Source organism: Calypte anna, chromosome 2 (assembly GCF_003957555.1).
Source record: "Calypte anna isolate BGI_N300 chromosome 2, bCalAnn1_v1.p, whole genome shotgun sequence".
Lineage (NCBI taxonomy): Eukaryota > Metazoa > Chordata > Aves > Apodiformes > Trochilidae > Calypte > Calypte anna.
The window spans coordinates 91,122,745-91,150,435 of NC_044245.1; the positions used below are offsets into that span (position 1 = coordinate 91,122,745).

Sequence of the window (27,691 nt, forward strand, 5' to 3'; positions counted from 1 at the left end):
CTGGTCTCTCCAATCTCATCCTTTTTTATGTCCTGTGGCAGTAAATACATAGTCATGACAGCACAAAGACCACCCTACTTAGGATTCAAAAGCAAACCAACATAACCAGAAACTTAAAATAATTATCTAAGCATTGTACTATCTCAGTGTAAAGACCATTCAGCTATCAGCAAAAAATGTTTTTTCCCATGGTGCTACTACAGAGTCTATGTCCTCAAGCCTTGAGCTGCTAGGAGATGCTTCAGATTGATTGTAACATTTGATGAAACAGAAACAAACAAGATTCCTTCACTGAAGAGGATTAACAAGAGAAAAAAACAGGTGAGAGAAGAGATAGGCTCCCACCAACAGGATCACATGCTTTGTCCCAAAGATTAATGCATGACAAAGAAAAAACAGTTATTTCAAGTATCTAAATAATGTAGCTACTTGGTGGGTTGTTACATTGTAAGACTGGAAACAGGATGAGACTGCACAGTGTGTTCAGTAGGTTAGCTCAGGAAAGACAAGGTGAAACTGGAGCACATCTGACCACTGGATTGTGGCAAAGGCAGAAAGTGGGCCAGTGGCTGTCACTGCCTATGGGCTGGAAAGAAAAGGAGAACAAGAATTGAAGCTGATGATGCCAAGGCAGGTTGAGCTGTGAAAATTATACATCTAGAATTTAGCAACTGCATTTTCTCTGTCCTGGAAGCTTCAAAAATAGAAACCAGATAAGATAGACAGAAGGTTCTAACACTGACAGAGACAGTAAGATGAAAGTTGCAATGTTTATTCTTGTGAACAAATAATACTGAACAGGATAGTCAAATAAATAGAGGATAAAGCACAGCAGTGTGTTTGAGAAGATGGTTTGGATACTGAAAGACGTTGGGAGTGCACTGAAGAGATGTTGTAGGATATGCCTGAGTGGGAAGAAAATTTGACCTGAAACAGAGCAACAAGATGAAGGAAATTAAAAAGAATACTAAATCACATTTACTTGTGATTCATGTGGTTTGACATAACAGTCTTCAGGATAGCTGTGAAAGATAAAGCATGAAATACAGGGCATGACAGACAAATGGTCAAAGACAAAAAGCAGGTGCTACCAGATTAAATTATACCACCCCCCACTATGGCATCAACAGGACAAAGAGATTAGGGGAAGACAGCCCTGCACCATTTCCTTTAGAGACAGTGTAGAAGGAGGTAGGTGGTCAGACACAGCAAAATGAAGAGGCTGGTTTGGTACAGGTAGTAATACAGAGATCTACCACTGCAGTTCTTAAGCACCATCCTCCCTCTGACTTGTGCAAACAAGGACTCACTGCTTTCTTTACAGGTTTTAGCTCAAGTAGACTCAGCTCTGGTATCCACATGCAGCACCTCACTGTGTCACACCAACATCCCATGTTTCAGAGAACCAAGTGAGAAGGTAGGCAAAGAATCAAGAAACATAATACTACCACTTATCTCCATTAAGGGGACAAAGGAAGGACAGAGAGCTAGTTTGACAAATCACTTCAAATACAATTAAGTAGTGAGAAAAGATGAACACAGAATATAGATCTAATGACCTTCTATTGAGAGAGACAGAGATCTTGTTTAAAACTGCTCCACTGAATTGCAGGGTGCAGACACAGATAGGAGGAGGAAATAAGAAGACATTTTGGTGTGGAAACTGTAAACTTGGAGGTGAGACAATAAGGACAACAGGAACAGCAGGTGCTGAGACAGCTGAAGTCTACAGTCAGCTATTTCTGGAGAATGAGGAAAGCAGAACTTGTTTGTTACTTCTATGGGGAGTGAAGGAGAAAGAAATGACTAAGAATAGATGAATATAGATTGACAAACACAAGAGTAACAAACCATCTTAAGATTCCCTTATAGCCAGAACTAGTAAGGGAAGAACACAAACTCAATCACAAAAGTCTTTCAAAATCAGGAGAGAGGCTGGCACTGAAGAAAGTGGGCATGGATCACAGCAAGGCACTCTGAAAGGGCTTTATTAATGTAATGGAAGTAGAGAGCAGCATAGTGAACAGTTTCACATCTTTCAAAGGAGAAATTTTGAGGAGATCACTATAGTGACTTTACATTTTGTCAAGCGAAAAAAAGAGGCTAACTCTCAGGAACAGCTGTCATGAAATAGTGCATTCTAATAATTTAAAACATTAAAAAAAAAAAATCTGTTATTAAAGGAGTATCCCCACCCAGAGAACACTGCCCTATCAATCTTGATAATCACCTATCAAGACAATAATTTTGAAAACTTGTGCCAACAGGGCTGTATATCTTAGACCTAAAGCATCTAGGTTAAGCACATCCAACTATTTAGAATGAATATTTTTCAACAAACACAGATCCTAAAAATATCGTAAGAAACGCTGACCTACATGGTACACGTAATCCAAATCACTATTTGAAAGAATAATGGTTTATATTTTTATATTATTCTAAAATAATAACCCTTTTTTAATGCAGCAAATTTACAGTGAAGAACGTCATCAGAAATAGGCATTGAGAGTATAAATACACACAATGATAGAAGGCAAAAAGATACTCACTGAATCCTCGTCTTGAATCATCTGAACTAAATTATCAAGTACTGGAGTGAGATTTCTGAGGGAATAAAAGTTAGGAAGATGATGAAATCAGCAGGTTCTCTTCATCCATTCTCTTGTAATTTATAAGAAAGAAAAGCCTTACTTGGATTTCATGTTGTTAAAGTTTTTGCCTAATGCCAAGTGTCTTATCGATCGGTTTTTACTAAGCCAGACTACAAGGGTTGAGAGGTCAGATTCTAGGCCTGTAAAGAATCAGATTAGATTAAGAATTAAAACACATCTTCACAAAAGACTCTGAAAGGGTCCAATTATTAATGCTATAGTAATTCAAATAACTATACCAGTGTACTGCTTTCTATGAGCTCTAGACAAATTTTCACTCTTTTTGTTTCTAAAAAGCCTTCATCTCTTTCTTGGCCCTGGTTTTCTACAAGAATGAATTCTTTCTCTAAAATGAGCCCTTTAAATCTCCATCCTAATCAGCTATTGAAAGCACCTCTCAAAAACACAGAAGAGAAACCTAGTCCCTTATATGGAGCACAACCACCAAAGGGTTTCTCAGGCAGATTGCCTCACATTGTAAGGAAGAGTTTAAATTTCCTTTGAGAATTGAGACCTCCTAGGCTAGTCAATTTAGACTTAGTAGAACTGTGTACCAACAAGGTCTCAAAGCCTTCAGTTGCAGAAACATAATGGGATAGAAAATAAAATTACCTGAAAAACAAGACAAATTTTATTCTACTCCTAAGTAAGAAAAATAACTTGCTGTAGTTTTGTATTCCTGAAATGTAGTGTATTTGAAGAATTTACTAGTTAGATTATGATGACTTTGGGTGCAGATTTGCAGGTCAATTTACATGTCAAGTATTTATAACAATCAATCTATTGGAGCCTGATCCAATATCTCCCAAAGCTTTCCACTTCCCAATCTTTTCCACCTTTCTCAGGCATTCAACTGTACTGAGAATGTCTTTCACAAATACTTCCACATTTGGCTGTCAAAGGGGCAAACACAACAGTTGAGTTCTTCCATTCTACAACCTGAGTTTGCAAGGTAAGCAGCCAGCTGCTGTTCCCAGCTCGGATGCACAGCGCCTCCAAAGCAGGAATAGTCCAAGACTTTTCCAAAGACTCAAGCAGGCCTTCTGTGACCTGAAGTTGGTTGACTGGTCCAAATTTTTCTCTCTTGCTTCTTCAGTATCATGACCTGAACTTCTTTCTGTATCTGGCCTTTCCCTTTCTTCTTTCACTACACTTTATGTCTTGCTTAGCTTCTCATCCTCTTGTACTCAAACCCATTCTCCTCCAGATCTAATATGATGCTTGCTGCCAACAATTTATTCTGCTGCACATTACATTTATCTCAGACAACATAAACTTCCAAGGGTACAGTTACTCTAAACATTTGCTATACATTTTATAGCAATAAGAATTCTTGGTCTGAGACACTTCTGTAACATGTAGACAATAATCATACATCAAGAGAGAACATCCTTGATTACAACATGAGCTGAAAGAATCAGAAGTTTCTCAGACTCTGGACTTCCATGACACTCTATTCCTGTTCTTTATACTTACCATTGTCTGAAATATCTAGGCTGGTGATATTGTGTATTTCTGCTATGCATCCTTCCAAGACTTGAGCACCTCCCGATCTTAACTAAAAACAAAACATCATCCATTTTTGCAAGCTAGTTATGGTTTCAGGATCACACAGAAAAATAGTGGTAGGTGCTTTGTGAATACAGAAGGCACTACCAGCAGCAAAAGCAAGTTACAGACATCAACATGACAGCTTATGCACACATTCCTACTATTCTCATCCTTTGCACTCAGTATTTGCATATAAATGAGAAAAGAGCCTCTCCTCTCCCTTAAAACTACTGCTCAGCAGCTTAACCAGGGAAATATTTAAATGTGCAGACAAAATGGAGCCTTCAGCACTTCTGCCAGGTAGTGACTGCAGGACTTTGGTGAAGGTTCTGTACATGAAAAGGTCAGGACATTTCCAGCATCCAGTGAGAGAAAAAATATATGTAGCCCAGTCTACAAGTATACAACCCTTGAATTCCACTACAGTCAAGGCTTAGAGTAAACATATTCTTCCTGCTTTTAGTACAATGCAAGCATGCTCAGATAAAAAAGGAGCAGCAAATAAAAAAAAAACAAACCCAAAAAACAATTAAAACCTGATGAAATTATGTTTCCCTGTCACTGAAAGTTTAAATAATCCAATTGTAAAATGGCCACAAAAGACTGTAAACAAGAGAGACCAATAATTTAACCTTATTGTTAATTTAGATAGGCATTGAAGAGAAAAAAAGGAAAAATAACCAAAATCCTCAGCTGGAAAGTATCTGTTATGATAATAATCTGAAATATCAAAATAATATAAAATAAATTTAATGAAAAAAATTAAATGGCCTAGGGGAAAACATCAACAATAAGACTAAAAATTAAAAAAAACTTACACACTTAAAAACTAATGTTACTGAACTAAAAAATACATTTTTTTGCCAAAGATGCATTTCTTTATTTCTTGTAGCTTTACAAACTATATAAAGTATATTTCACTTTATGATTATCCCCCAGGAATAGACTTAAGCAAAAGAGGGAAAATGTTCCACAAAAATTTTATTTTTGCATTTTCTGTTTTTGTTTTCCTTGCTTCAAGAACATGAAATAGCCTTTTCTCCTCCTGTGCATAAGCCATTACAAATACTTTACTTAGTCTAGTAACTTGGCTAAATATCCTGAATCAACCTGCTGATACTTCTGTGTATAATCTCTTTTATCCATGCTACAATTAAAGAATCACAAATGCCTCCTAAAAGTGCTGTTTCTCAATAGAGACTTGATTTGGCACTTTTTAGAAAGCTGGAGCTATGTGTTTGGTTAACAAGCAGCTCAACAGATTGGCCTGAGGATTTCAACAACTGCGGTGGTCAAAGACAACCCCTAAATCCTAAGTCATGTAGAAGTGATGCAGAACGTAAGGTACCCTTCCTCTTCTGCATAAAACAAAGCCTACCTATCCTTCACCCTATCCCCTCAGTAACAGTAAGATTGAAGTCTGTATTTCAGGCATTTTAACTCGAATTTATTTTTGTAAGAGCATCTGTAGTAGTTGCTGTATGAATGCCAAAATCTTTCAGTTTTTCTTTGTGCTGCTCTCTCAGTGTGGGCCACCACGAGACAACCATATGACAGTGTCACATCTATTATTTCAGAATCTATGGAACCAGCAGATCTTATGCAGTCTTGGATTGGATGCTGATATGGTAAAAGTTCTACATGCTAAAATTATATTCACAATAGAAGCCAAATGCTTCTGCTATATATACTTTGGGGGTCAAAGTGGACAACTTATCAGAAGCAGTTTTCAATCTTATACTGATAACTCTATATTCAAAATCTTTAATACACAAACATTTCATGTGAACAAAGGGTGACATTTAATCTGAGGGCGATGATGACAACTTGTCTTCTAGGATAAAAATTTATTGCAACTGTATTAAAATTACATATACATAAAAGCAGAGATTAATTGAAGGGCTATTCATCAACATGGATTGTGATGCTGAATAAAAACCCCACCCTTGCATCAACTCCTATATGACATTCTTTTGAGACTACAAATACAAGCCCTTATTCAGAAAATGAACAACCCTTCAACAATTAAAAATGCCAAGCGTGTTTGGAGCTATGAGGCACCAATATGTGAAGGGCAAACAAAGCTGCTTACTGATTTAACAATTAAGGTAAAGCATGGAGGGTACTTACACAGTGACCAAGCTAAGGGAAGCAGAAGGGAAAAGAGTGAAATACATCAGTGCTGAGCAGGTAGAAAAAAAATGTAATATTTATAGTAAAAATAATAAAAAGAACAACCAAACAAGCAATATAAAATGATTAAGCTTGGAGTTAATATACCAGAAAATTATGGGAGCAAATGAAAAGTGGTGGAAGAGGGAAGGAACAAAGATATTTATCCTTCCATATTTGAGTACACCTTGTGAGATATAGGAAAGAGAAGGGCAAAGCTGAGGCACCAGCTTTACAGTGTGTGCTTGCAGGAACTGGGAGTAGCAAGGGCCACAAACTTCAAACTTTCCATAGCTCTGTATCTGGCTGCAGATCACCATGAGATGCTGGATCCACTGACAGTACTCCCAGCTCCTGCCAGTGGATGCATCACTTCTTCTTTCCAGAGCACATGAGAATGGATAAAGCTCAGTGATATGAAAAAATGTTAAGGGAAGGATGTAAGGAAGTGCTGTAAGTTTGGAGGGACAAGCTACAGGAATGCAACACTGAGTTGGGCACAATTCCTTTCGTTCTGTCATGAGAGTCAGCCATGACCACTTGAGCTTTGGTGTTCAATATAGCTAATAGCTCCTCTGTATCCCATCCTGGGGTTATTTAATGAAAGGCTTATGTTTTCATCAGTGGCAGCCCTTGCTGATTTACATGTTACTTTTACTCTCATTACTTATGTTTGTGTTTTATTGATTTATTCTTTTAAGGTTATGATTACAGGACTTAATTTCTATTTCTTTAATTACTCCTCCCTTCCTCCTTCTGAAAGAAAAATTATCATCTCTCTGATCTCTCTATGCAGAAGTTAGAAGCATGTATACTTCACTTGAAAGCTTTTCTGTTTGGAATTTACATGTAATATACTCTTCAAAGTGATACCATTTTAGAAAAAGTATAAAACATCAAAACAAACTATGAAATGCATTCACAATTTTTTTTTTCATAAGTAAATCTGTTCACATTCCAAAAGCAATCGGCCATGACCTAAAGCAAGGATTCCCACACCTCAATATGTTCATCAAATTGAAAAGGAAACCATTGCATTTGAAAGGCACTTCCTGAATAATTAATATTCAGGTGATGGACTTGGAAAGCTCTGCCTAACAAGTGAGAGGCTTTCTTTCCAGCCTAAAAAAGGGTGGCTGTTCAGCTACAGAAGGCCTGAGCAAAAGTGGGTTCATGTTGGTTCTGGCTCAAGTCCACACATTTCTTTGTGTAACTTTGCCTCACTGGCTCCTCAGGGTCTTGGCTGATGTTTTGTCCTAAGTTGTAGGCATGCAGGTATCATCCTGCAGTGGTATGGACAGTCCTGAGAAACAAAGTGCACAGCAAAGCACAGGGAAGCAAGAGAGAAACAAGGTAAAGCAAATCAAGGTGCCACAATTGGGTTTATTTATTCTTGAGATATTTAAAGCCATTTTCACAGGGCCTCTGAAGTTAATGGCATACTTTGATCAATTATTATCAATTATTAGCCTAAATTCAATAACTGTTTAGGAAAACAATTCCTTCCAAGGTTAAAAAAAAAAACCTGCAGAAAAGGAAGTCTATCTCTGATTTTGAAAGAAGACAATCAAACCATAGATGTGTCTTCAGGGCACACAGCTTCCTATGAACCATTTTTCTTTAGGTGCCTTGGAAAATCCTGCTGTAGGGTCCTGTGCAATCACAGCACCAGGGAGCAGAAGCTGCCAAGCAGCAAGCAGGGCACTGGCTCAGTTTCTAGAACAGGTTATGCTGCAAGGAGTGTTTTGCCAATCAGATGCTGCAGGTGCTTTGAACCCCTGTGCTCAATACTTGGGATGATGCTGTAACACACAGCAGCTGATTCTTACAACTGCTTCTCTGAGCTCAACCTTTCCCACAGTTTTTGACTACTGAGGAAGAATATGTTGCCCAGTGGATTTCACAGGAACTCTATTTCCACATCACTGTATCTTACAAACACAACCTGATAAATATTCCTTACCTCACAGCTACTGAGATCTAAAGACACCTCCTTCAGATTGTGATTGCAAGCCAGGCCTAATAAAAGCGCTCTGAAAAAGATCAATTTTAAAACCATTAAAGAAAAAAAAAAAGGGCAGCTTTAAATCATTATCTAAGCGATCACAAGTTAATACACCTATGTGAACAACCAGTTCAAAACACAACCACACCAGCTGAGCAGTTATTTCTTAAATGGCAATGGCAGAACAAACCTGCCACTCTTAAAACACTCCAGCAGCTTCAAAAACTGCAGGGATGTAAGACTTTAATAAAGGAACCATAAAGTTAATACTACATCAACATTAAATAACATTCATCAGAGATGTACTTTCTTCAGCATTTGCTTTCAAAGAGCATCAACTGTGTACAAAAGGGGTGTTCTGTTGTATAACCATACCAACTCTCTGATTTTCCAAAAATTCAGGAAAAAGTGAGGGGGTTAATATATGCAAGATGCAGTACAGCCAGCCATTTCAGCCAGGCACACTGCCTGTAATAATCAAATGCTGGATTATGTTCAAGTATCACACAATTCTCCACTTCTGCAACCCAAGAAATATTTACAGATTTCAAAATTATATTTCCAGACAACAATGGTCTTTGTCTTTAGACAAAATGGCAGAGAAGCACAGAAATGACTACTTCTGATTGCAGATATCCACTTTTAAAGGCTCACAGAAGTTTGATTCCACATATAAAAGTTAGTGTTAAATCACATTTATAAAGTACAACAGTCCATTTCTTAGAGAAAGAACAAATACAATCTGTGTAGACCTTCTAGTATCTAGAAGAAGGGGAAGAAGAAGGGGATCTAGAAGAGGAGGTTTAGGTTAAATAGCAGCAAAAGGCTTTTGACCCCAAAGGTGGTTGCGCAGTGGAACAAGCTCCCCAGAGAAGTGCACCAAGCCTGCCTGAGTTCAAGAAGCATTTGGATGATGCTCTCAGGCACATGGTGATTCTGGAGGTGCCCTACACAGGGACAGGAGTTGGACTTGATGATCCTCATGGGTTCCTTCCAACTCGGCAGATTTTGTGATTCTCTAAAATGATTCTTTAGTATAGATGCTGCTTTGAACAGAGAAACAGAAGGACTTGCTCCTCAAAATTCATTTCAGCCGAAAGCAAGCTAACAAAATTCTAACTACTGATGCATGGAGATAAAAATCAATCCATGTCACTAAGCCATTTGCCTACACACTTGCTATGCAAGTAGTGTCTAAAAGTCATATTTAAAATCTGTGCACCCCAGGAAGGTTTTTCATTTATAGCTACTTATATCTGCCCTGCAGGTATAAATGTTAAGCAGGCCTTCACATTTAACAAAGGCAAGTATCTTGTGCTTATTTACTTCTTAAGCTATTAACATGCAGACTTAAAAAAAAAAAGTGAAATCTCTGCAACAGTTTTTTGCAATTTTTTTTACAATCCTTGTCTATGTTTCCTTGCCAGACATGGTTTTATTCAAAGTTAGTCTGTCTGATTATATTTTTGCAAAGAACTTCCTAAACATTTTGAGGCAACTTATAAAATACAGTGCAACCATAAGAAATGGAGATTAAAAGAGAATATTGCTTAAACTGTATGCTCCTCATAGAAAGAAAAAAAACAGTTGCTTTGGACTTTTTCCAGACCTGTTTCCTATAAACTCATATTAAGAAAATTCTATGATTTCTCAATTATTTTTCACAAAAAATCACTAGGATTCAAAGGCACTGAAGGCAGACATAACTATACCTAGCAACTGTGTTTAAATCTCACACATGGCAATACATAGAAAGGTTCTGTCAACTGTGGTACATGCAGATTGCAAGAATTGGCCTTGTAACTAGCATTTGCATGAGAAGCATAACAGAAACTTGTCTTATAGCACTGACAGATCAAAATACAACTTTTGGCAGGATCTGTAAATGAACAAAAATGCCAACATACACTTCAACAACAACAACAAAAAAAAGTGTAAACTGTTTCACTCAGTTAAAAAAAAAAAAAAAAAGAGCTAGCTGTGATGGAACATTAGTTATATTAACTACATACTAAAACTATGTACCCTTTTCCCAACCACTACGTGGCAACCTCCCAGTACAGCTTTATTAGCAAACCTTTTTCTTCCCTGGAAGGCCTGACTATATCAGCAGGTCCTTCACTGTACAAGCAAGTTCCTCTCCTCCCCCAAGTGCACTGATTAACCATTATCTTTAAACTCAATGGGTTAGAATATGTGACTAAACATACCACAGCTGTTGATCTAAAGGATGTTTGTAAGAAACAAATCAAATAACCAGGGGGATATGGGAGTCAGAGTGTCAGGTATCTGCATTATCTCTGTTTTTTTTTTCTGTAGGCAGGGTTGAGCTTGAATCACATATCCAACTCTGTGTCCTCTGATTAACACAAACCAAGAACTCCTCCTCTGTCACTTTGTGACAAAGGCCCACTTCGTCAAAAGCGTTTTGACACACACTGATCCAAGACACCAGAGAAGTACTGTTCTCACACACCATGGAGTTTTTATTTTTCCTTCCAAAAATCATCCCTCATGTGCTACTCCAATCTTGGCAATGACAAGTAAGTCTGTCTAGGAAAAAAACCAAAAATATTTCCATCTTCTTGTCTAACAAACCCTGTGCTCTTGATTGTTCTGTAGAAGTTTTGTAATTTCTTAAAGTTAAGACCTAAGGAGCTGCCCCAAGATATAGCACATCCTCAGTCCTTTTACCACCAGTCTAGCTTCCACAGGATGCATTTCAAGTGTATCAGTCATTCTATACTTTAAGAAGGAAAGAAAGGTACACTGCAGCTCATACTTCTCTGTACTCTTGCCAAATATACTCAGCTCAGACTGAAGGAAAAACTCAGGTCAGAGAAAAAGTACACCAAGGAAACCAGTAAAAAATGTTAAGAGCTCTGTCCTGCCTACTCTGCAGAATTGAACAATGCTATCAAAGTAAAACAAAAGAAACCCATGCCAATATGCTAGCCAGCTGAGAGAGGCATGGACACTAAGACCACCTGTGTCCAGCTAGATTTTGGGCAGATGCTCCTTTTGTCAGCTGTATGCACTGGCTAAACAGGCTACTGCTCTCAGCTCATCCTACACTACCAATCACTTTACTTCCACCAACAGCAGTCAACAGTAACTTCCTCTAACCCAATTCAGTCAAACTGAGCCAGATTAGCTTAAACATTACCAACAGAGTAGGTTTTTGCTAATACAAAATCACTTCAGCTGAAAAGGACTAGGAAGATCTTGTTTGCTGCACAGCTGGCAGATCAGGGGTCACAAATATTTGGGATTAATATAATAAAAACTTCCACAAGCACAGACTTCTGTAGAGCACTCACCTGTCAAAATCCCTCACATCCCAGGAGATACTCAGGATTTAATGGAGAAGAGCTAAATATGAAACTTAAGTGTCTGAGGCTTCTCACCTTTCCTAATCTGTGCAGACATATTCAATGCCTCCCAGCATCCTTTTTTTCCTGTAGCACTGTTAAGATTGTCCTGTGTATCAGTCAAATATATCCTCCATTCTTCTTGCTTCATTAAACTTTGCTCCCTGTTGCCCTCCACCACAGAATTAATAGCCCTAAATTAATCAGAATCAACCACTGTGTATCTCAATAATCACCTTCTGTTTCAAAACACATCAGTACTATTTTTTCCTAATTTTAGCAAAGTCTAAGCAAGCAAGACAACAACCGAGAGCATCACACAGGACTGAGTGAAAGATCACAGCTAAAATTACAGGCTCCTGCAGCTGAATACTGATTTCAATCCAGTACATCTTTCTTAAGCATCATATTGTACTGTACTGTCCAATGTCAAATTGCATAAAGAAAAAATACCCAAAGAATGTACACCACTCTGTCCTGTGCAGCACTTGTCACTTTCCTCTCTCTTAGCTTCCCCCAGATTGTACCAAAAGCTTTCCACCTGATACTCACTAACTACTCTTTACATCCCACATCTCTGATCTTGTCATCAGATCCCATTCTTTAGCTACCTCATTGCTGAGCTACTGACTGCTTCCCTTCCCTGTTCTCTCTAAGGAGGCAGGATCACCACCACACAAGTACATAAGCATACACAAATATATCTACAGCTCTGGCCAGATTAGATTTTTGGAGGTGTGTTCCCCAAAATGGTCAGTGAACAGATCTAGGTGTCTACTACAGATAGGTTTATGTACATTTTAATGCATATTAGCTATCAAACTGACACTCTGGAAAGAGCCCAGAGTACTTTAATTCTTTAATTTAGCCCATCAAACACAAGGATTCTGCAAGAATCAAAGAATGACCTATCTAGATCAGACCTATCTATGTAGACCTCTCCTCACTTTAAAAACACACCTCTAGATTTTTTCTTTGGAATGTTCCTGACAGTTCAAAACTGTACACACCACAGGAAGGGTGACACACTGTTAAATAGTCGGCATTAGGCTGCAAGAGGAGTTTTACTCCAGAGTTGGGTGGGCAATGAAAGTGCCAAATCCACATCACCAGAACCTCTTAGCCACAGGATGGGTGACATATAGATAAAAAGATAACATTACACTTAGCATTCCTGTAATTTGCTCTCATTGTCTCTCCCCACAAAAGGGGAGCAGAGCTCTGTGCAATTGGTTTCTCCTCCCAAGCATTCCAACAGGTTCAGTTTTACAACTGTTGCTGCAATACTGCAGTCTCAAAGGAATGGCACTCACACAAGTACATAATTTATTGTGAAGCAAACGGTTGTGTTCCTAAACCATAAGGTAAAAAAATGTATCACAAAAAAAATAAATTCAGGGAAGCTAAACAGCTGTGATGTTTCCACAGAACAAAGTCTGATTAATAGACTCAACTGTCAGATGGAAATAAAAATTCTCCAATGAGTGATCATTATGAAATTCATTCTTCAGTATCACTATTTTACAATAAAAAAAAAAACCACAAAATCCTTTCCCTTTCATTTTCGATATAAGACAGTCACATAATAACAACGCAAACACAGTTTTAGGCAAAAGGAGAAAATTAAATCCTTACTTTAGAGGCTCAGGAGGGAGTTTAGTTCCTGAAAGATTAATCTGCATCAAAGCAAGTGAGCTGCTGAAAAACTGCTTGAAGGAGGGAGGGACTTCTTTTCCTTTTCTGTAAGTAAACAAATTGATTAAAAAGTAGTATATAGACACTTCTAATTTCAATCAATAGTGAATGCAAACTCTCGGAACTGTAATGATCTTTTACATGGTTAATTTGCTCTGCCTTCAACAGCTCTGTAATCAGTGGCTCTCAATGACGATATTGTCATCAAAATGTTGATTCAAGAAACAATTCTCAGCATTGCACTGCTGTGCAGAAGACAATACTATGTAATTTCTGTTAGGTGAACTACAAAGAATGATCATTTAGGTCTGGTAAATAATGAACATTCTTATATCTTATGAGCAGAAGATCAAATAACTGGTTGAAAGGAAGGAGTCAGAGAGTTGTAGTCAATGGGGCAGAATCTGGTTGGAGGTGTGTGACTAGTGGAGTCCCTCAGGGGTCGGTACTGGGACCGGTGTTGTTCAATATCTTCATCAACGACTTGGATGAGGGTATAGAGTGTACCCTCAGCAAGTTTGCTGATGACACTAAGCTGGGAGGAGTGGCTGACACACCAGAAGGCTGTGCTGCCATTCAGAGAGACTTAGACAGGCTGGAGAGTTGGGCAGAGAGAAACATGATGAAGTTCAACAAGGGGAAGTGTAGAGTTTTGCATTTGGGGAAGAACAACACAATGTCCCAGTATAGGTTGGGGGCTGACCTGCTGGAGAGCAGTGTAGGTGAAAGAGACCTGGGGGTCCTGGTAGACAAGAGGATGACCATGAGCCAGCAATGTGCCCTTGTGGCCAAGAAGGCCAGTGGCATCCTGGGGTGCATTAGAAAGGGTGTGGTTAGTAGGTCAAGAGAGGTTCTCCTCCCCCTCTATTCTGCATTGGTGAGGCCGCACCTGGAGTATTGTGTCCAGTTCTGGGCCCCTCAGCTCAAGAAGGACAGGGAAGTGCTTGAAAGAGTCCAGCGCAGAGCTACTAAGATGATTAAGGGAGTGGAACATCTCCCTTATGAGGAAAGGCTGAGGGAGCTGGGTCTCTTTAGTTTGGAGAAAAGGAGACTGAGGGGTGACCTCATCAATGTTTTCAAATATGTAAGGAGTGAGTGTCAGGGAGATGGAGTTAGACTTTTCTCAGTGGTGACCAGTGATAGGACAAGGGGTAATGGGTGTAAATTGGAGCACAGGAGGTTCAAGTTGAATATTCGAAAAAATTTTTTTACTGTAAGGGTGACAGAGCCCTGGAACAGGCTGCCCAGGGGGGTCGTGGAGTCTCCTTCACTGGAGACATTCAAAACCCGCCTGGACACGTTCCTGCACGATGTACTCTAGGTGGCCCTGCTCTGGCAGGGGGGGTTGGACTAGATGATCTTTCGAGGTCCCTTCTAACCCCTAGGATTCTATGATTCTATGATTCTATGATAAGGCATTACAAACCCCCTGAAATAGGTTTTTCACCACTAGAAATAATCATCAAGTGCTAAAGTTGCTATCCTAAACTAGGTATCTTCTTGAATACCCAAGACACCAAGGTGAAGAAAAAGGAAGCTAATGTTAGTATTTCCTATGATGCAAGTATTCTACAAAGTCAGAGCTCATTCTCAAAGACTTTCAAAGAGATTTCCTCTCAGAGAAGGACAATAAAGGAAATAAGCACCAGTAGCCATCATCAAATCACAAAAATCACCAACTAAAAAACAAATTTAAGAGGAGTCAAGTCAGTCAGACTTCAAAGCCTGATGTTATGCTTCTTAGAGACAAATGTTACAGACTTTCCACTGCAGCAGTATCACAAAAAACATATTAGACAAGGTAGCTTATTTCACAGCCATCCAGCAAAAAGGTGAAAAGGAAAGAAAGTATTCTGCTTGGAATAAGCATATATTTCATAAGGAACTAAGATATCTAAGACTTCCACAAATTCTCAGAATTCTTGTATAAAAGAAAGATGCAACAGGAGAGCAAGAAATTATAAAACAAAATATTGCAGGAGTTGAAACCAGTGCCATTTAAACTGTACCTGTGAGAAAAGAGAGTCCTAGAGAGGCTAAGGACAGCTAGATGCTGAAGACAACCACGAAGGAGAGCTCCACACACCTGATTAAAAACAAAGACAGTTGATTTCACTGTACAGAAAAATGCCTGGGAATAAAAGATGGGGAATGTTTCCTTGGTATTTGGATGCCCACAAATAAAAATCTTTACCATATCAAGTGCACACTCCGTGTTGGATAAATCCAGATGAACAAGGGCATTTGGCTGGGCCAAAAAATTATACAGGCTCTATAATTAAATGAGGAGACAAAAAAAAAAAAAAAAAAAAAAAAAAAAAGAAAGAATTATCCATGTTATTTTTGATACACTGGTTGCTGGATTGTTATTTCTAATGACATTCTAGGCTTTTTATAAAATTGCACTACAAGAGTTGAGTCTGAAACATTTTTTTGCCTCATCAATACAACCTGTTTTAGTTTTGAAGGGTTTATTTTTTAAAAAGACAACAGGGGGGAAAACGGTGTTCAGACAACATCTACCAAACATTACATTTAATACATGAGGTCTTAGCTACCTTGTGATTCACTTTCACAGCAAATGAAAATTAATTTAGCCAGAAATATCTTTGAATATCAGATTGCTGTTACATTTCATAAAGGCTAATTGGTCTGTAAGTTTAAACAGATCACTCAACCATGAGGGAAACAACTAATTTGTATCAGAAGTCTATGGTTATTTCTCAGTATCATCAGTGTATTAAAAGGTCTAAGGGAGAATACAGAACAGGCAACAAGATTCTAGTACTGATGGTTTCAGTGCTGCATAGGATATGCCATGTAAATGCTAGCAAATGTAAAACTTCTTACTATGCACTGTTTTATTTTGGGCTCTGTTTAGTCTCAGAGAATAACACAGAAAAAGTATGACCTAATTCACAGAAATGTGGGATGCTCAGCTCCACATGAAATCCAGCTCAACAGAGCATGTTCAACATTTTAAAAATAGATCTTTCTAAAAATTAGGTCATTTAGACCCTATACCTACAGTGCAAGAAAGGTCCCTGCTCTAAAAATCCCTGCCCTTTGCTAGGGTTAATTTTAATTGCTAAATAACAGTATTTCCTTACTCCTGCTGGAAAGCTGTTCCATAGATTAAGAGATCTCAGTATTTAAACCATCTCTCTCTTTGACAGCCTCACTTTTTGTATTTATGTTCCTTAAAATACTGTAGGTAGACATTAAATTTCTTTAAGCATTGCCTATCAAAGTTGTATATTTTATTTTATTTCTGTTTTTTAAAGTATTTGCTATTTCATTCCATCTCAAAAGAGTAATTCACTGTGTATCTTTATTTACATATAAGTATCTCTACCTTTTAAATCCTCTTGTCCCACTGACACTTTCATCTCATGCCTGAAATGAGTATTTATTTGAATATGCTGATGAATCTGAAACTATTAAGATCTGTGAAAATGTCACAGAGTCATGTCTGACTGCGTTTTAAATTATAAGATTGGGTGTCTATAGTGTTGCATATTTTAGATGCTTGATATGTAAAGAATTTGAAACCTGACACTTACATGCATACAACGTTTGATGTGAGAGAAATACAGATGTAACAGTGAAAAAACGAATACATACAAATTGATTTTTTATGCTGATAATAGAGCTACACCCTCTATAGCAACTAATGAACTGGATACAGGCATTTTAAAAATAATTACATTCTCCAAAGAATCATGAGCTTCAACAACGTGTCAAGGAGGTGCACAGATTTATTTTTTTATTATTATTAATTGTTTTTGTTTACAAACAAAAACATTGAAAACCAGAATTAAGTCTTTCAAAAGAAATTGTTTCTAACCTCCTAATGAAAAAATTTTAATACACGTCAATAAAAGGAAGGTGAAGCTTTTTTATTGTGTTTTCATTATTTTCAAGCTGAATTCAGGGAAAATGGTAAGTCCACTGAAACAAGTGGCACACTTGCAGTTTTCTCATCTATCAGTAGAAGCCAAGGACTAAAAGCATGAACGAAAATCATGAAATTTGTTTAATCATATGGGACAATTTAATACTCTCTCTATATGGTGACGAATAGAGATCAAAGTGTTATTGTCTATCCCTACTGGAATGGTACAGAAATAAAAGCAAAAAGAAGGATCTAGACAAATTGGCTTTGACCTTTTTTCCAGGAACTAATGAAAGCATCCACTCAGTACTCAATAAATGAGAAGGAGGTGCTTACTGAGAGGTCATCACTGCGGAGCGCGTTCCCTGAGAGGTCAAGGTAGACAAGCGTGCTGGCGATCAGTGAGTTGGCACTCAGTGACTGGGAAAGGCTGTTCACCCCTGCCAAAAAAAAAAACCAAAAACCAAAAAAAAGACCTCAGTACTCAACTCAGTCTGCTCTATACAACACTAGCCCAACTCCAGCAAGTGCACAACTGCAGTAAACACAGAGGTTTTATGACCTCTTGTTGCCACCACTCTACTGCAGCAGAGGATTACAGATCATCAGATAACAAGACCCTTCCCTATCACAGCATGCCCAGTTTTACCCAGACCATGCTCCATCAGCTGCTCTGATGGAGCCATGGTGTGTTTTACATCCTGGATCCATGGAAGAAGTCTTTTCATGAAGCCTGCAATGGTTTTAACAGTGCAATCACATTTTAATTTGTAAAGCAGAGTTTACTCTTTAATGGATGTGGTGTCTTTCTGTAAACAATTGAAAGCATCTGTGAAAGACCAAGCACATTAACAATTATAATTGCCAGAACATCAAAAGCAACTGAAGAGGCCTAGAAATTAAAAATATTTCAACTACATGTTTGTCTGTAATTTCAGGGAAAAAAAGTGAACTGCAATATCAAGAGATGCATAAAGACTCTTCAGTTCTTGATCAGAACAAATCCATATTTTTTACAGTAAAATTAAAAAGCTCACACTAGGAACACAGCAGTCAGAGCTTTCTCCAGCTAAAATTCTTCAGCTTTTCCAGATACAAATTAGGGCACAGCAACTTCCAGCAATTTTAACTTCCATCAGTTGCTTCTGTATCTTATCATCAAGTTTTTAATTTATTGTAGATGGCTACTGCTGCCTTTCAAGCAGAACATGCATGTGTTTCTTACATGCATGTGTACAAGTGCCTGGCCAAAGCTATAGAGGAGGCATGTGTTTTGATCTACCACACAATATTGGGCAATTTCTAAAAGCCACTACTCAGTGAAAATGGACTGGCATTCCAGGGACAGAAGAACATGTCATTCTTCTAGTGTAAATCTTCAAGTGTAAATTATTACAAAATTGATTTATCAGTGATGATGTGGAGGAAGCAGCTAGCAAGCCACCAGAGACCAAAATATCTCACTTCAGTGCTTTAGTTTTCCAAGCTTCCATATATTAAATCTTCCACGCGAGTAGCATGGCTTTTGATTTCAGGAGGCTTTTGATACTGAAAAGAATTGAAGCACAGGGTCATCTTTGCTAAGTCTCCAAACTTTTTCACTCAGTGTAATTTTTATTTTAACATTGCAGTGTTGAATCCACTCCCTACCACCTATAAAGATAAAACTGCAAATTAATACTTCTGAAATATCTAGATCTTGTTTAACTGAGAGCTTATAACTCTCGATTCACTTTAGTGTGTCTTCTCAACAACATTTATAAGCAACAAAAAAGTAAAAATTAATGTAATGTACTATCAACAACTCAGCATATACTATTTAGAACTAATTCAGAAAATTTAGAAGTAGTGTCTAAGTTTGGGGGAGAAAAAGAGCTATCAAACAACCTGTAATGTTCCTTCTTGCTTCATGCTTAGAAAGGATCAACTGCTCAAAACCAGCCACATCCTGAGGGCAAACAATGAGAATGAGGTGTTGCTTTCTTTTTTTTTTTTTAATTAGCCTTTGGCTCAGGAACAGAAAAGCAAGTGGTATTTTTGAATGAGTATACTAGAATTTTCCATTTACCAAGAATCTTCAAATCAATACATTTCTGTTTGAACTTCACCCATCTCATGCCATACTCTAACAGTAATCTCGGTTTCATTTGCAGACAATCTTTCATTCTCTTTTACCACTCTCAGGAGGCTCAGAGTGTTAATAGCTCTTAGGAACTTTGAGGTACAATATTTGAAGAAAGATCAGTTGGGAAGTTACCACCTGAACTTCACTTTTCAGTCTTAGAAACCTGAATAGAAAGTGCTTTATAAATAAGGTCAAAACCACTGAGGAGTTGTACAGAATTTCTGAAACAGAAAAGCTCAAAATAAAATAAAAAAAAGAAAAAAAAAGACCAGTGGAAAAAATATTCATGCACCTTGGAATCCACCGAATCCAGGATCTAAGGTTTCCTTTAGACCTTCCCAACAGAAAATACTACAATATTCCTCTCTCAATATTACAAATCTTCAAAAAGCTCCTCAAGTTAAAACAAATTCAGTACTGTCTTCTTAAGTTAAATGAAAACTGGGTAAGGCAGACAGCTTTGCAGACAACTAAAGAAACAAAGCTCAGTTTGTTCAGGTCTGGAGAGTTATAAGAATCCCGCTTTTAAGACACTGCATTTACATTTTCAAGGAATTCAGAGAAGCTGCCACAGGTTGTCCTCTGGCATTCATAGTGACATGTTGACTCTAGGGAGAAGAGGCAATCATTGCAATGCAGTCTGGCCTAGGATATATATGAGGCCAGTGTTAGACATACAGAAATATATTTTCAGCTTTTGCTTAAGGATTTTCTTAAAAACTATGTTTTAAACCTTCTGAATTGAATTGAATTGTTTTCATAATCTCATAATTCATTTTTACTCTAAGAAGAGTTTTGTGGATGAACTTCATCATGCTGGCATTTACTTCTTATGAAGATGGAAGTGTTGCTAGAGTGACTCAGTGATCACAAGCTCCTGATGAAATAATTCAGATCACATGAGGAAAAGCACAGGATGAATGAACATATCAGAACTGCATGAATTTCTGTCAAATTCATGATCATCTAATCTCAAGAGTACATGTAAGGTTAGTCAAGATTCTTAATCAATTGCTTGTCATCAAAAAGTAACTAGCAGGAGGGAAAAAACAATAACCCTAGAGTTCAAGGAAGTCTTTTCAATGAAAACCATGATTAAACAAATTCAGTTTAAGGTTTATTATTTACTTAAGCATAAGAAGAGCTGCAGAACACTCAAAAACCAAAAAGAAAACCACTTCTCTCCACCCATATTCCCCCAGATCAACTCTTAAAGCTTCACAAAAAACAGAACCTGCACTTCACAGAATAATAATTAAAAGGATAAAAGAGCATGACTCCTGTCTTTTTTCAACTGTTGTCCTTCACAGACTGTAACTCACTCATCTTTTCCAGGTCATCAACATCTATGAAAAAGCTATAATAGTGTCGTGCATTTTTTCTATTTTTAACAGTCATGTTCTATACAGGAGACCCTGGGTTTGCACAGTCCATTTAAGAGGTCAATGTGTTTATTATTTGTAATAGCAATGGAAAAAACACAGACTGCTTATGACTTGTATTTAAGTACTGGTTTTGCTTTTAAAATATACATACATTTCCATATGGATATTAAGTCAGAAATTTGTATATTATAAAACAAAGAAATCTCTGCTCAGAGCAAACAACTTAACATTGTGTAAAATGTGTAAAACATTTGGACAACTTGCTGCAAATTTTTGTTTCAAATCTCTTTTTGAAGCATATATGAAACATATCATTTATGTTAATTCTAAATTCATTCTTTCTCTACAATACAGATTCAAGCCCAAAGCTTACAGAAGCGACTAAAAGTTTTACAAAGTGTTGAAGAAGACACAGAACCCAGCCTGATCCTCAGCAACCCAGGATTGCAAAATAAACCAGCTGCTTCATTGCAAATACAAGTGTAAATCAATTACAGAAGTAATTACTTCATATTCTGCTAACAAAATATATTATTAGGCTGAAAGCCAGAAACTTTTAGAACAAAAAAAAAAAAAGACGTACTTATAAAACATACCTTTAGGTGACAAGGAGGTTTTAGATAAATTTAAATGTTTCAGTCCCTTTGGAAGTTTGGCGAACTGAATGCTCAAAGATGACACCCCTGTTGGAAGAGAGAAGAGAAAAATCACACTAGGGGCAACACTCTTACAGGAGAAACTGGGGGGTTGGCCCAAAATTACCCTATCTTTTTATGAGTGGAAATCTTTGAATTTACATGTGCAGTTAAGATTTCTTCTTTGTTAACCACTGAACAGGCAAGGAATTTCATTGTTATCAATCAGTGAGCCACCTTCATTAGTTTAAAAATCATATAATGCACACATACTTTTGAGAAGGGGTCAAAGGGAAGGTACTATACACATGAAACAGTCAGCACTTGAGAAATCTGGAAGTTTTGTGGTTCAGTCAAAAAAAATTATACAAGTTTTTAAAAAAAAACAACACAAAACACTGCAATGACACTTCACACAAACTTCTGAATATTTTATTTTCTCATAAATGGAAGAGCTGTCAAGTAAAAGAGAGGCAGCCACATTCCTCCTTAGACAGGCCCTACAAACCTGAAACCTTCACTGAGATGTGGCTGGAGGAAACACATGGACTTGGAAATGCTAAAACCACTTTCAATCCCAAACAGTAAAATCCTATGAAGATGCTGACAGGGATTAGACTACCTCAGCACAAATCCAATGAAAGCAAAAAATAAACCAACGCTTTTCTTTAAGCCCTTTCTCAGTTCCACACTTGATATATTTAATCCTCCCATTTAAGCAGAAGATTGAAATTTGATTAAGGGTGCATATCCTAAATAACAATGGAACCAAACCATTAAATATTTATTAGAGGAATAAGTCAACACAGAAACTCCAGGCTTAACCTGAGGCATGAAATCTAGTCCTCTACAGCAACTCACTCAGTGAGAGAGGGCAAAGAGAAAGGGGGTAAAACATATTGTTTGAAAATACAGTAAATGAAAAAGCTGATAACCCTTCTCCACATATGCAGAGATGAAACAGTCTGCTAGTATGTCACATACATATGTTGACTCTGCTTTTATCATGCTTTACCTATCATTCATACCAAAAAAGCAATTATCTTGTTGAAGTTGTTGGGTTTTTTAATGCTTTCTGTAAAAGCACATCATGCATGCTGGTGATAAGTGCAAACTCCATGCAGCTCAGCACAGCATATTGTATTTTACTTACACTGCAAGAATATTAGACTGATGATGCTTTTGCATCATTCATTGTAATACACAATGGTAACTGGATGTCTACAACTTTAAGCAAGAATGCATCAATTCATATTAATAGAATTTTCTTTCATAGCCCTAACTATTAAAAAAAATAAATATCTTTTTAGCTCCTCTGAAATAGGCAGTTCAGTCTGTCTTAAGCTGTCACTATATATACTTTCAAAATCAAGGCAGATTTATGCTGGAAGAAGAGGAGGAAAAGGAGTACTATCAGAATCATTAATAATGATTTGTTGTGAAGCAATTTGGGTATGAAGGGCAACAAATAAATTTACATCTCCATCTTTGCATTTAGCTGACAACCTGCAGACCATTTATCACTCCACCCAAGCTGAGCAATATTAACATCTTACAAGCACTGGGGGTTAAGGTTCCACCCAGTTATAAGATGCAGAATTCAGGTGAAGAAAAGAAAATGTCCTTTTGGTCACTAAGGGCCTTGAAAAAATTATCCAATTAATCCAGTTATATCCAATTAATCCAAAATTATCCATTTTTGCTAACTTGGTAACAGAGATGAGCTCTAAAAGCAGAAGTAGAGTTAACTGCAACCAGGCACACAGTTTTGAATTGGAGAATTTCTAGGCTTTAGTATGTTTGGGTTGTATAATTTTAAACTAAATACAAGAATAAATTCTGATTCTTGTAGACCCAAAAGCAGGACTCCCATTGTTTTAGCATGGCTAGATTTTAAAGCCAAGGATGATAATAAGCTTTCTAGGTGCTAGTCTCACATATATTGACAGTACCATAAAGATAAGTCAATCACAAAAGACTGGTCTCAGTATAAAATCACTTTGTATGAACACTGCTTTGTATCTGAACAGAAGCCACACCCTAAGCTTTAGTTAAAGTAAATATACTTCTCATGGAAACAGAGTTGTATTAATGTAACAAAGTCTTTCCTTATTGGTACTCAACTGTATGTGACAACTTAGGGTGATTTTTGGTTCAAACAAGGCACGGTGAAAACGTTAGTTCATGCAATGCACACAGCTCTGTGTTGTTCCCCCTATAACTGCAAATCAATCTGGTTGAAGTTCCAGTTACTGCAAAGGTGATTTTTCAAGAGGTATTTTCTGAAATACATGTGCCAGCTTTTACCTATGAAATGCTTGGTGCCCCTTCAGTTTAATAAAGTGAAATCTGCTTTGCATTCAGAAGAGTATCAGATCACAGGACACATAAATCTTTCATAAACTGAAGAGGTGCAATATTTGCACAGTACATTTATAGTTAATTTCTCTTTAAGTACTCTATGATTTATCTAACTCTGTCAAAAAGGTTAAATCTTAATTGCATATGTGATAACAGAGACCGAGATAACAAGAAAGTTTTCTTCAAGTTCTATTTTTTGCATTTCATTTGTATCTTGCATGTGGGTACTACAGAATGGTTTGAATCTATAGGTTAGTTGCAAGGAGAGTACCCACACTGATACTTTTTTTTTTTTTTAAATAAAAATCCAATGCACTGTAGGATATCTACTAAATGCTTTGGTCATTTATTTTGCTCTCAAGATAAAATGAGTTCCTTTAAAGAACCACGATATAACACAAAATACATTTCTTCAAAAGCAGAATCAGCAGTGTAACAGCTTTTTTTCCATCTTACAACATTTTTGTATAAAGCAGTTATGCTTATGGCACATTGTAATAATAATGTTTTTCAGCAAAGCATTGGCTTTCACATGATATAGATTTTTAAGGAGACCAAGAAGTAATCTGCAGACAAGAGGCAATCAGAAGAGTTAGAGCAATTCATGTAAGCAATTTCAAATAAAAAACCCACTCTGAATAGGTTAAAAACAAAAATATTTTCACACTAGTTTCTATTCAAAAGGAAAAGTCATACAGAAGAGGAAAGGCAAAAAAAAAAACCTCTATCTTTTTCTCCTCACTAAATCAGCAAAACAGGGGAGACAACTACAAAACTCTGTGTTAACAGCACTCAGAGTTATTCAGGTTATCATCAAAATGAACAGTTTTTCCATTTTGAACCATGACAGCAAAGAGAGTGGAAAACTTTCCCAAACCAAACCAAATAAAACAAGAAAAGGTTCAGTGTATAAAATTTTTATTTTTCTTCTGGCCCAACAGGAGCACAAGATAGTCTGATCCCAGAACACTGTGTGCCTGGAATGAATTAAGTGAAACAAATGGAAATCTCACAAGAGCAGCTCTGAAGGGTCAACTCCAGACTGAAAGAATGTAACCTTATTTTTAAAATAAATGCCTCTCGGGTGAAAAGAGAGTATACAAGAGAGGGAATGACTGGATATGTACTGAAATCATGCCTAGCAGTTCCCAGTCGGAGAAAAGTTCATCTGTTCAGCTTGATTTTCCATCTTGTAGAGTAAAAATCATTTTTCTCCATAAGGTTGCTAGTATCACTGAACATTGCCAAGTACTGGCAACGCTATGGACTGGTACAAAGCTGAAAACAGGAATAATTTCAATACTGGAAACAAGTATAGAATTATGTCTGAAGCAAAAACACAGAACAATCAGGAAAATATAATCCAAGCAACAAAGTCTCCTCATGTTTCATCTTTCAACTGATCGCATTGCCTTTAAAAATGCATACTTTATTTACTCTCTAGTCCTACGACAATCACTATGTTCTATCTTTCTTTAAAAAAATACCTTTATGAAAATGCAATGAAATCTAATAAAACCCATGGCTGGATTAAGAAGATAAATATTTTTCAACAAGCTAATGGATACACCTATATCAAAAAGAGTAGCAATTCTCAGTCATTTTTGAACAACAGATATTTACAATACCATTTCACATAGAACAATAACTTATTATTCTGGCAAAGCTGAACACTGCAGCAGTAATCCTCCTATTACACTTACAGAAAAAGTGTAAATGTTACAGTACCTCTATCTTCAAGTGGATTGCTAGCAAGGTTGATCGTATGGAGTCCTGAGCTGGGATTATGGGCTAGGGCACTGGCTAGTTTTTGTGCAAAATCTCTGTAAGAAAAGAAAAGAGGAAAGACTCCTGTTATCTCCTGTATCAATAGTACATTCAGAGGCTTTAAAATGTCAAGAGATTACTAGACCAAAGCAGCTTATCCTACTTCAGAGCAGAAAATGATTCTTCATAGTTTTAAACAATGCTTGTCCAGCTACTTTGCTATCTTTTAGTATTTATTTGTTCTGCAGCCTAAGAGACTGAAGGGAACTTAGTCAAAGCTCAAAGAGTTTCTGATAAAGATCTGAAGATGTAAAATAAGAGTTACATGGAATAACTTAAAACTCGAGCACATCCTCCTTGCCACACATGGGTGAGATATATACATCAACTTGTGTACCACCATCTTCACTTACAAACCAATCTCCTCACTTGCAGCAGCTTCTTGAACTTAGTGTTTTTGATTTTTTTTTGTGGCTTTTCCTACACAATCCCACTCTCAGACCTAGGTGGAGACATGTTCCTGTTGGCTGCTACTCTCTAAGACAAATCTGCTGCCCTTGTGCCTACCAAGAAGCTTTCATGTATTAAGGACTGGCCCTACTGTGTGCTTTTGTTAAACCAAGACTCTAAGTTCAATGTTCTTACTTCACCTAAGCTATATACTATGGCAGGAGTCAAAAATATTCCTTGAGCTTGCTTCACAGAGCTTCCCTCTCACAGTCTCTGCCTTGAAGTGAAGTATCTTACTTCCTACAGGCCAGTGGTGAACTACCAGCTACACTGCTAGAAAAGCATTAAAATTGACTGTTTCCCTCAGGACAGATCTTGCCTACCATAAAACATGATCAGTCTGTGTGCTGTGAATAGCAGTGGAGGTAATATCCTCTTCAAGTCCCAAGAAAAGAGTGAAGACCAGACAGCAAAAGACTCAATAGCTTTTGGTCATCTGTTGCTGCAAGGTCTGCTTAAGTATAGATGGTTCCAGGAAAGTTCAATTTTTATTTCAAACCCCATGCCCTTAGACAGACCCTGAGGGTAGGATTGGTTCCAGTACTTCAAATGCATGATGATGGGCTGCCCTTAGGAAAAGTGAATTCTCTTCCTAAGATATGGGCAGCATGTGAATATATTCAACAAAAAATAAATTCTGGGCTTGAAGCTGTGCCACCTGACAGGCCTCAGGGTATCCTGCTTTGATACCAGTTGCTGCTGCAAAGACTACTTATCTCCTGTAAGTCCTTAGTTACACTTGCCAACAGTCTATGGATACCCTCCAGCATTTCAAATGATACTACATGCCTGTGCTTAAGCAACTGAATCAAACTCCTCATGTCCAGCCAAGAAAAATGAGGTTTTGAGTTAAAAAACACAAAAAAAACTTATTTTCATTGGGAGTTTCATCCTCTTCCTTTATCCATAATAGATTCTTGTCATTATAGTGTTCTGTCTACACCTCCAGGCTTGTTGATAAACTTTCCTCCAGCTCTTCCTATCAATATAGGCAGGATTACTACAACTTTTTAGACAACTGGTGTGTGTGTGTGTGTGTGTGTGTGTGTGTGTGAACAACTTAGCAGAGGCACAGTAAATCAGCCGCCACTAGAAAGCACTAAATTACCTATGTAGGCTCCAGGTGTTATTTAGAAAAAAACTAATACAACTTCCTTACTGCCTTTGCAGCCTCTATCATAAGTGGAAGCATCTGGATGACACCCCTTGTCTTCTTTTGTTTGCTCTTCAAGCCCAAAAAAAATATGGGGTTTTTCAGCTTCACACTTCAACCATGGAGCATGCAACACTGATGCTTTCTATAAAGCACCAAACTCACTCTGTATGCACTGCACAGCCACACTTGCCTGAAGTGAGGCTTGGAGGCCAAGACCGAAAAAGACTGCATAACTAAATTTATGAGAGAGTAAGAATATTCCACCAAGGATAAGAATTTCAGAGATCTGAAAATCTCAGACAAAAAAAAAAACATTCCTCAAGATGTGTCCAGACAACATAGTTGTAATACAAAGAGGATGTGTGTGGGAGGAACTAACACAGTTAGGTCTAAGGATATCAGATGGGAAGAT

General features: G+C 37.4%; 1 protein-coding gene across 4 annotated transcripts in view; it reads right to left on the reverse strand.

The window, feature by feature from the left end:
* Positions 1-27,691, reverse strand: part of CARMIL1 (capping protein regulator and myosin 1 linker 1) — a 194,688-nt gene that overhangs the window by 64,311 nt on the left and 102,686 nt on the right. For all 4 annotated transcript variants that reach the window (XM_030445387.1, XM_030445386.1, XM_030445385.1 and 1 more), the window contains 10 exons: positions 25,575-25,669; positions 21,447-21,533; positions 17,677-17,780; positions 15,640-15,717; positions 15,455-15,531; positions 13,386-13,490; positions 8,338-8,407; positions 4,128-4,209; positions 2,692-2,791; positions 2,550-2,604 (listed from right to left, as the gene is read on the reverse strand). In XM_030445387.1, coding sequence (XP_030301247.1) covers positions 2,550-2,604; positions 2,692-2,791; positions 4,128-4,209; positions 8,338-8,407; positions 13,386-13,490; positions 15,455-15,531; positions 15,640-15,717; positions 17,677-17,780; positions 21,447-21,533; positions 25,575-25,669 — 853 coding nt within the window. The remainder of the gene's footprint in view (positions 1-2,549; positions 2,605-2,691; positions 2,792-4,127; positions 4,210-8,337; positions 8,408-13,385; positions 13,491-15,454; positions 15,532-15,639; positions 15,718-17,676; positions 17,781-21,446; positions 21,534-25,574; positions 25,670-27,691) is intronic.